Raw genomic sequence first — 11,017 nt, forward strand, 5'->3', positions numbered from 1 at the left:
TTTTTTTAGAATATGAAACCCATAACATTTTTGTAAATATAAAGTTTAAATCAATTGTCATCAAATATTCTAATCACTTTTCTAGATTAGGTGAACAACTAGGTCTAAGATATGGCCCTTAATTTATGGGCCTGATCTTAGATAGCTTTAAATTTTCGACAATACTAGAAATGCTAGCACATTTACTATCAATTTTATTAATACACTTACAAGTTTAGAAAAGATTAACCATTATTTGGTATGTAACCCACATCAACTTATGAGCGTACTACTAAGATTATTAGTAAATATGTTAGTACCCCTAACATTTTTCTTAAATTTTTTCTTAAATAATAATAACAATGACAAAGAAAAATATACATATAGTATGTGTTACTCAAGTGGTAAGAACATTTATTATTAAACTCATGGTCATTGGTCTGAGGCCCGTCCTACTCTTTATGTAAAATGTTATATATTTTGTATGAAATTAAGTGTAATATATAATTTTTAAAATAAAATTGGAAAACTTTATTCATATATAAAAATCATACAAAAAGCTTCACAAAAATAATATGACAATGTCACTTTTAGAAAGAATATCATTTTTATAGGTATTTTGTTTTGAAATAAACAGTATGTAATAAGTCACATCATTTGATATGAAATATCATAACTTTTTTCTTTTTCTTTTTTTTTTTTTTTGGCACATGTGCTACAAAGTGATCCATAGTTAATGGAAAATCATATACCATATGCACTTTACTATAAAAATGTATAATTTTATCACAAAATTTCATAATATCAATCATAAAATGGGTAATTTCATCGCAAATTAGCATAATAAAATGTTCATAATTTTATTGATGTTGCAAAAATTTATATATTTTGTGATAAAGTGTCTATAGCATTTTCTTTAATTAATGGACAAAATTACAATGCACACCCTTTCAAATGATACATATTGTAAAAAAAATTATGATTTTTATGATGAACGTTATAATTATTTGTGATATGTGTTATAATATTTGTAGCAAAAATATACGTAGCAAATTTATGATGTACACTCCAAAGTTATGAATAATAATGTTAGGACATTTTGTGATTTTTATTATGACATTTTAAAATTTTGTTACGACATTTTTCAGTAAAAAAAATTATAACTTTTATAAAAAGTTATGACATTTTGAATTTAAATTATAAAATTTTATAAAAAAAATTATAAAAAACATATTTTTTTTAAGAGTACACATTATAACATCTCTCCTCATTAATAGTAGAAGTAGTTGAACAATCAAGCACCTCCCAACTATAAATGTTGCCGACAATATGCAATCTTTGGGTTGAAAAATTATTAGCCGGTACAGGCTTTTTCTGTTCTCTCAAAAGTAGAAAGATTATGGGATCATGTACTTATTTAATGAGATAATGTTATTTGCTTATTATTTTTTATTTTTTAAAGTCATATAATTATTAGGTCTTAATAATATAAAATTTTTGAAAGACTGAATAATTATTCATACGTTCCACTGATCATCACATGTCCAGTCTCTTCTTATTGCTTATGTCTCAATACAAAATCACGAGTCGCACTTTTTTTATTAATCATAATTCTTTTAGGATGTGTTCAGTTGAAAATTTTAATGAAAGAAATGAAAAGATAAAAAAAATACAATCTCACTTTTTATTTAGTTATAATAAAAAATACAGGAGAAAAGAATGCAATAAGAAAATTCAATCTCACTTTTTATCTTTTAAATTCATAATTTGAAATTCAAATCCCATAAAAAGAAAAAAATTTCTTTTCTTTCTATTTCTATTTTTCCTTCCCTTTCTATTTCCTTCATCCAATTTTCCAACTAAGCCTTAAAGTGTACTATCTGACCATGGTCCAAAATCACCAAATAACTTCTCGTTGGGTGGTTGAAAAAATTGTGATGTCCACCTTTTCATCAGCAATGGTTTAACGCTATGAGTTTGCTAAGCGTTATTCATTTAAGTCGTTTGGTACCATCTTTCCTCTCTTAAACACTATTCACATTGAGAGTGAGAGAGAGAGAGAGAGAGAGAGAGAGAATGTGTTGGTGAGAGGTGTAGTTTTGCTACGAGTAACAAAAGAAGGGCAGAGAAAGAGGTTATGATGATGGAGGAGAAAGAGGCGCCTGCCACTCTTAAAAAAACTACTAGTGATGAATCTAAAAAAACAACAAAAGAAGAAGAAGAAGGAGCAATAACAACAACAACAAAGAGAGCTGTGGAGTGCATCTATGGAAGCAATGAGGATGAGCTTAACAAAATTCATCTCATGAGGGCCTTTGTACAAACACAAGATCCTTCTTCCAAGGTTCCTTCTCTCACTCCCTTTTCTTTTTATCCTATATATTTAGATCATGAATTTCGATAAGGATTTAGAAAGAAAATATATATATATATATATATATTTCATCCACATAAAAAGGAATAATTTTTTAATGTTTCCTTTTCTTTTCAGTCAACAAATTTCCTTCAACTCCTAAATCCAAAGCAATCAAAGAGAAGGAAAAAAATAAAATAAAATAAATAAAAAAGGCCTATCGTATTATAAAATTAAAATGCAACATAATCTTTGTAATAATAAAAAAAATATAAAAAAAAATATTGATCTAAATAAGTTTATTTTTTGATTTTTTACGAAAAGATGTATAGAAAAGTAAAGAGGTGATATGACTAAAAAAAAAAAGATAAAAAAGTTTACTTATATAGAACACTCCAAACAAACTCTCAATAAAAACAAAAAATTACTAAAAAAAAGCAATTCTCTCTTATTTTGAAAGTATAGGTTAAAAGTTGATTTTTTAATTTTTTTTTTAAAAAATGTGTAAAGAAATAGTAAGGTGATATAACTTTAAAAAATTAAAAAGTTGTCTTTTAACCCAGTTCCCAAATGAATGTTTTGGAAAGTTAAAAATTAACCTTTTAAACAATTTTTTTAATTTTATAAATGTATAAAAAATAGAGATAATATAACTTAAAAAAAATTAAAAAACTAAAAAAACTAACCTTATCTATCAAGAATTATTCACTCAGGTGATTATAGTGAAATTGTTCCGTATCCATGTCTCTCTCCCATTTACGTTCCCACTTTCTCTCACTCTCTTTAATGGGTAGTTTTTGTAGAACAATTTGATAAGAAAAATTAAAAGGAAAATGAAATAGAAATAAAATGAAAAAAATTTAATAAAATTCGAATTTCAAGTTATATTTGGTTGGATTGAGATTATTTCAAGTTATATTTAGTTGAGTTGAAAATTGAATAAAGAAAAGAACTTAAGTAAATCTAAAACACGAAAATTGAAATTACACTTTCTTCCCACTTTTTTTTCCGTGTTCCCAATTAGCCAAACAAAAAGTGAGATTGCATTTTATTTCATTTCTCTCATTAAATCCTCCAATCAAATCCAATCTTAAGGTTCTATTTTATTAAAAAAAAAATAATTCAGTAGAAAATGAAAGAAAATAAATAGAAAAGAAAATATATTTTTTAAAAACATTTGATTAAGATGAAAATTTTGCAAGAAAAAAATTAAAAATTGTAAAAGTTTAATTATAGATATCTCACACATTTAATTTTCTTGTAATTTTTTTACAAAAAATTAAAAATTAATTACAATGTCAATATGGGTTATATAAAAAAAAATTAATTTTTTTTTTTATTTTTCATCACTTTCAAAGTAAACAAATTCATAAAAAAAAAAAAATTTCCTGTTATTCTTTTATTTTCTAAAAAGTAACATAAAAATAATAAATCTTATTATTTAAATCAATTAAAAACAAGTTGAAGCCTTGAAGGCACCACATAATTTTACCACAGGTGAACTAAAAATAATTTTTCTCCTTTTCACGGGCTTACCATTCTCTCGTCAGATCGAATATGGATCGTCCAGTCATATCAATCACCCTTTCTTTCTTTCTTTTTTTTTTTTTTTTTGCTTTTTCAACATTTTTATTTACTTATTTTATTTAGTTTTTTTTTTCACTTTTTTAGAAAATCATAGAAAAGCTTAATGTGAATAAAATAAGTTTTTCATCTCCATGTAAGATTATAAACGGATTGAGTTATTTGCGAGCTGACTCGACTCATTAAGGACTCAACTCGTTTAATAAATGAATTGAATGAGTTCGACTTGTTTATTTTTATTTAAATTATATATTAAATATATTATTTATATATTAAATAATATACTAAATATATACATATATATATAAAAAATCTTATTGAGCCGAGCCAAACCGAGTTCGAACCCAATTAATTCTCGAACTGAACTCGAGCTCAATAAACAAACTTCATAATTAAACGAGCCGAACTCAAGCTCAACAAATCTCGACTTGGCTCGTTTACAGCCCTACTTCCATGGACTAGTTGAGGGGAGGCTCTATATACACATCATAAGTTGTCTCAAGGCAAACCATTTCTAAACACACACCAAAAATAATTTGAAAAATAAATATTGTTCTAATCACACACCACAAATTTATGTATTTATCCATAATCACACACCAACCCCAACAATATACACACAAAGTTCCACCTTTGCCCCCACACAGCCACACACCCCACACCCACGATATTCATCTCCTCCTCCATTCTCTATTCAAACTGGTGAACACCATTGCTGAAAACACACGTCGTCTATGGTGTTGCTCAACATAGTTGGAACTTCACATTGGAGATTTAGTAGGTGAGTTATTATTTATTTTAGGGTTTTATGCACTTATCTCCATTGCTGAAAACACAACATTACTGCATTCCATGGATGCCCCGTTCTGAAAAAAAAAAAACAAAAAAATAAATTGTAAATGTTCAGCAGTACAGAGTCGAATTAAATGAAATTGCTCGATTGTTGTTAACCGAATATACGAACAAAGTTCGACTGTAGTATGTTGAACAAAGACATTTTGTTTGACGGTAGTATGTTGAACAAAGGCATTTTGTTCGACCGTAATATGTTGAACAAAGCCATTTTGTTCGACCGTAGTATGTTGAACAAAGGCATTTTGTTCGACTTTAGTATGTTGAACAATGATATAATATCCACCTCTGGTTATCCGAACTGTACCAATTACTTACCACTCAGCAAGTAACGAAAACGAAAACAAAAACAACAAAAAAATAACCTCTTCCTTACTCCATTGTTGCGAATCAAAGTTGCCAGATGCATCCTTTATTGAATCCATTCAAAATCTTCAATAATACTATATTTTTTATTATTTGTTGAAGAGTTTTTGGTTTTGGTTTTAGGGTTTTTGTATTATTGACAAAAAAGATACGTAAGGAACAAGTTTGAAATTGATGATTTATATTATATTCATTCTTGTCCTTTATGGTAAATACACAAATGGTGTGTAACATAACTTGTCCTCTATAGTCATTTCACTTAAGATTAAAATTGTAATAAAAAAAAATTAATTAATGGTTTGCCTTGAGAGAAAAGGTAGTGTGTAAATAGAGCCACCCCTAGTTGAGATATTTATTTGTTGTTAATTATCTTTGATGGGTTATTTGTCCAATTAAATGAAGGGAAACGATAAAACTTACAAACCATATTTTAATTATGACATAAAACTTACAAATCATCACACCACTGCCACCACCATCACCATCCTCAATGCACCTCAGTGCCATCACCCCACACCCTGTCATCACCTCCACCACTCACCACCACCACAATTACCATCACGCCACTACCTGACCACTGTCACCTCTACCATCTCCTCCTCCTCCTCTTCCTTCACTACCATATCAACGCCACCACTACCATTCCAATATAACCATTAATATATTAGTTTCAACATCAAAAAAATATTTTCTACCGAAATGAACTGAGCATTAGTTCCTTTTAGAGTTTATGTATAATTGTAGTATACGAAAAGCAAAAGGAAGGATGACTCTTTGCTCAAACCATATCTACTTTCCTCTACAACCAGCTGGTACATGTTCTTTTCCAAGCATGCTAGCTAGATTGCTTTAAAATGGTTTCTTCTACAAGAAGCTGTATTAAAAGAAAGAACTAACTAAATTTTAAAGAATGAAACATTGAAAAAATAATGATGATCAAACAAAATGTAAGTAGTGGATACTAAAGCATTAGCCTGCATTGTGCATATATACTGTGATCAGATCACTGATTTTTTTTTTGGGTTGAAATGGATTTACAGGATGCAGATGATTTGATGATCAGAAGGTTTCTCCGAGCTCGCGATCTAGACGTAGAAAAGGCTTCAACAATGTTCCTCAAGTACCTGAAATGGAGAAGAACATTTGTATCGAATGGATTCATATCCGCTTCAGAGATCCAACATGACTTAGCACAGAACAAAATGTTTCTTCAAGGAATGGATAAAAAGGGACGTCCCATAACAGTTGCCTTTGGTGGTAGACATTTTCACAACAAAGGAGGTTTGGTTGAGTTCAAACGTATGTTCCTCACATTTTTCTATGTTTTTTTTTTTTTCACTTTTTTTCATGCTTAAATTATGAGTCATTGAAGTTCAGATATGCTTTGTTTGGTTCCATGAAAAATATTTTCCAACTAATGGACCAATGGTTGTATTAGTGGCAATGTTATTGGAGGTCGGGTGGTCTTGTGATATTGGTACGATTTTAATCCGAAAATATTTTATATCGTTCAAAAGTTTAAAAAAAATTAAAAATAAAAATAAAACTCATTTTCTATTAACCACAAAAACATTTTGCTTTGATTTTCTTTTTTCATCAGACCAAATGTTAGAAAATATAATAAATAAATAAATAAAATAAAAAATTTCAAGAGTTACGGTGTAATAAAATTTACAAAAAGCAAAGGAATAACCTATACAAGTAGCTCAACAGAGGACAAACCTTGAGACCAGTTACAAGATATCTTTGATTCAACTCTCATCCCTCAATCTTAATTGATACTTGTAATTTGTAAGTAATTTTAAGTGTTTGAGATTTACTTTGCAAGTAATTGTAAATATATGAGATTTATTTTGCAGGAGTCGTGCCATGATGAGGTTCCTTATCATTAAAATAAAAAATGAAAAATTATCAATTTCCTTTTAGTTCTTTTAGGAAGAATTAATTACATCAAAATCCCTCATCTATGAATCTGTACATATTGATCTCCTCAAATATGAAAATTATATAAATACACCCATTTTAAAAGTGATCTAGAATGGGTGAAAATTATATATTTCTATAATAGAGAGGATCAAAATATACAAGTTCATAGATTAAGAGATAAAGTAATATTTGCTAATAATTGAAGGAGTCTTAGTGTAACTAGCCCATTAATTTACCAAGTAGATGTTGAAGTTGAACTAGTTATTGATTAAACCGTTAAACTCTTCTTTTCACAGGTTTCACAGTCTTTGCTCTTGAGAAATTGTGTTCAAGGTAGTACTTTCCTAAAAAGCTAGCTCTCTTCAGTCACTCTCACACGCATGCCCACACAAGCCATCAAACTCATTTCAGTGAACCAAACTAAGAGCTTGTTTGGTGTAGTTTCTAGTATAGGTTGAAAGCTGATAAATCATAAACCAAAAGCTAAAAGCACATCTTCTCTTACTTCCTAATAATCAGCTATTTCCCACCTATTTAGTTACTTCTACCTCATAAACAATAAATAAAAACATCACTAAACATTCTGACACATTTCCAAAATAAATAAATATATATATATACAAGTAGCTCCATAAGCTACACCAAACAATCCCTAATTCTTGTGCCCTAATGAGGCTATATCTTATGTCACATTGATGTCTCAGGATGCCAGCAGGACAGGAGAAGTTTGTTGTTATCTGCGATCTTGAGGGATGGGGATATGCAAACAGTGACATTCGCGCATACCTGGGAGCTCTATCCATTTTGCAGGTTTAGCCCTCTGTATATTTCTTCATTCTGCAGTGTTCAATTTCTTACTAAATTTGATCAAGATCTTGTTGATTGGACGGCACAACCAGGACATACCAGAAACTTGATCTTCTGAAACTGAAAAATAGCCTCCTTTTTATCTAGGGTTTGGGTTCTGGACCGTCAAATGATTGGAGAGAAGCCCAAACTTTTCCTGCAATGTACCCTATTTTCAGTTTGTACTTGATGAAACGAACTATAACATGAACATAGAGGATGAACCAATCTAACATTTATATTAAGAAGATCAAATGTAGTATTTGTTGACATTGATTTACTAGTAATAACTAACAACTTGCTGATAATGGCAGGACTACTATCCAGAAAGACTTGGGAAGTTATTTATCATTCATGTGCCTTACATATTTATGGCAGTGTGGAAGGTTGTATATTCATTTATCGACGACAATACTAAGAAGAAGGTAAAAAAAGTTTTAACTCTCTATTTTACAAGCAAGCTAACCACAGTCAAATGTCATGTATTATGTTCAAGTGCACAATTGAATTGTATCACAATAGGGTAAACTAATCATTCTGTGTCCCATTCTGTCATAGATCATGTTTGTGGAGAACAAGAAAGTGAAGTCAACTCTGCTACAAGACATTGACGAGAGCCAGCTTCCGGAGATTTATGGAGGCAAACTGCCATTGGCTCCTATCCAAGACAGCTAAGTAGTTGCTATGTTACATTTCGAAGGTCATGATTTGTTTGACCTGTCATGTGTTGTACAAAACCCTTGATGAGTCTGTTTTTGAGTTTCCAAGAAAGAATTATCTAATGTGTTAAAACAACCTATGTAGTATCTATTTAATTGTTCAATGGTATAAAAAAAAGAATTGTCGTAATTGAGAGGAGGATAAATATTCGTGTTTGTGCTCAGCATACCTAATTTTCATATAGGGATTCTTCGCTGCACCACTTGCTGAGAGGTCCAACACTACAAGCATTGCATCCCAGAGCATGTGATTTAGAACCAAAACCTTCAACATCAATCAACAATAATCAGAAAACCTGCTATATATGACCTGAAAATACCATCAAGAATAACATAGTACTACATATACTGTCCTGATTGAAAAAAATATTTAAGAAGAAAAATTAGCATTGCATCTGAGGCTGTCTGAATATTAATGAACAACCATTTGTAGACACTGTAGTGTGGCTTGTTGGTCAAACACAATGACCTTCAGATGCTAATTGGCCCATGATCATTCTTGAACAGTGTATAAAGCTAATTTAATTACGCTTTGATGCAGGAAGGTTCAGATCTAAGATAAGTTTTGATAGACAGAGCGGGATAAAATTAAGAATCATTATTCCAAAGCTTGGGATTATGCATAAGACAATTTTAACTAAGCTGGAGTGCTGGTGAAAACGAGCGAATTGAGGACAAAAAAAAGCAACAGAGCGAGTTAGAGAAAGAGAGAGAGAGAGAGAAGAAACTCAAAAAAATACTTAGCCTGTGTTTAGGTCATGGATTTGGGTATGGATTTGGAAAGGCTGAGAAAAGGTGTGAGAAATAGATAATAATAAAAAATAAAAAAAGAAGAAGAAGCTTATTTCATTCACATTTTCTTTTATCTTTCCAAATCCCTAACCATAGTTATGATCCAAAACCACGGCCTAAAGATGTGTAGAATTTTATCAAGACTAAACCCATAATAACATTTCAAGTATCAACAAAACTCTCTAAGTGGAGAAGAAAACTTTGGTACATGCCCTTTTAACAGAAATTATGTAACTCCAAGGTAGATTCAAATGATGCATAACCGACAGTCAAAACAAAATCTTACTCAGTATTGGAAATTTACCAGATATTTCTAGTAGCATGGCTAAACTACGTTAAACATACAATGAGTCGGGATAGAAATTTTCAAGCTTATATCTACTCCAAAATTAGGAAACAACACCAGAAACACATTAGCATGAGCAATGAGCTTAGAAAGACTAAGAAAATGCTTAGCTTTATAACCATGCAAAGCACAATTATTAGCACACCTTGTGGTTGTTTGGATCACATTGCGCGGTTCCATCTGTTTCGAGCAGCATTAGCATATATGGAACGTTCTTAAAGTCCAATCAAGCCAAAAAGATTGGCCTTGCTCTACCATGTTTATCCAGATTCATAGCCTTAGCAGATGCACTCTAATTGCAAACTTCAAGTTATTTCGACCATATCTTTTGGTTTGCCAAAGTACCTTAAAGGCTACTGCCAATAATCTCCACAAGTACACACACCACCATCAAACCAATGAAAACGGATACGGTCCCTCACAATTATAACCCTGTTTAGTATCCTTGAAACCACTTTCATCCAATAATGACAATCAAGACAAGTCCGGAGGTTTTTGCTAATCTGGATCTCCATTCCAGGGCTAGTTTTTAAAATCCCATATGCCAATACCAATTTCTCACTGTGATAATTCAGATTTTCCTCCTTTTCCTCGTCAGATACATCCACCAACACTAACTCCACTGCGGGAGAAAATCCCTCCATTTTGGCCCGTTGAATCAATCCTTCCAACACCTTGTATATTGCTTCCCTTTCCAAGTGTGATACATCACCAGCTTTAAATTGATGAATGGCACCTGCCATCTCTATCCAACTCTTTCCTCTATATTTACGAATTCCATTCTTTTTCATAGTATCTCTCACTCTTTCAGCAATATCCCATTTGTTTACAGAACAATAAAAATTTGATAGCAAAAGGTAATCCCCACTGCCGAATGTTTAATTTTCCCAGTAGCAACTTCACCCAAATCAAAATTTCTCTGAGTTCTACATGCACTGAGAAGTGCCATCCATATTACAATATCAGGTTCCATTGACATTTCTTTAATGATTGAACAAGCATCATCTAGGTGCCCAGTTCGACCCAAGAGATCAACCATGGCTCCGTAATGCTCAAGTTGTGGCTGAATTGAGTAACATGTCATTGAATCGAAGTACTTGTGTGACATGACCCAAACCCGCCCCTATAGGTTTAGCGTCGTAACCGGCCAATAATCCTTGAATTACCAAAGACCTCTTAGCATAATAACATATAGTTAGGGGCTGCGGAAGCAAATATACAACATATGAAATCCATTGAGCTGTGAAGACATAC

At 31.0% G+C, this 11,017-nt stretch overlaps 1 protein-coding gene and 1 pseudogene across 2 annotated transcripts; one reads left to right on the top strand and one right to left on the bottom strand.

Annotated features, from left to right (window-relative positions):
* Nucleotides 1-1,984: 1,984 nt before the first annotated feature.
* Nucleotides 1,985-8,755, top strand: LOC114283783 (uncharacterized). The gene is made up of 6 exons (XM_028226667.2): nucleotides 1,985-2,323; nucleotides 6,175-6,433; nucleotides 7,357-7,393; nucleotides 7,765-7,870; nucleotides 8,221-8,331; nucleotides 8,465-8,755. The coding sequence occupies exons 1-6, from the start codon at nucleotides 2,117-2,119 to the stop codon at nucleotides 8,579-8,581; spliced, it is 837 nt and encodes a 278-aa protein (XP_028082468.2). The 5' UTR covers nucleotides 1,985-2,116; the 3' UTR covers nucleotides 8,582-8,755.
* Nucleotides 7,466-11,008, bottom strand: LOC114283784 (pentatricopeptide repeat-containing protein At5g50990-like; annotated as a pseudogene). The gene is made up of 3 exons (XR_014356716.1): nucleotides 9,909-11,008; nucleotides 8,796-8,890; nucleotides 7,466-8,063 (listed from the first exon to the last, which is right to left on the bottom strand). The product of XR_014356716.1 is annotated as a pentatricopeptide repeat-containing protein At5g50990-like (transcript).
* Between the last annotated feature and the right edge of the window lie 9 nt (nucleotides 11,009-11,017).

Source organism: Camellia sinensis, chromosome 15 (genome assembly GCF_055761805.1).
Source record: "Camellia sinensis isolate YWXY chromosome 15, ASM5576180v1, whole genome shotgun sequence".
In the NCBI taxonomy this organism is placed as follows: Eukaryota; Viridiplantae; Streptophyta; class Magnoliopsida; order Ericales; family Theaceae; genus Camellia; species Camellia sinensis.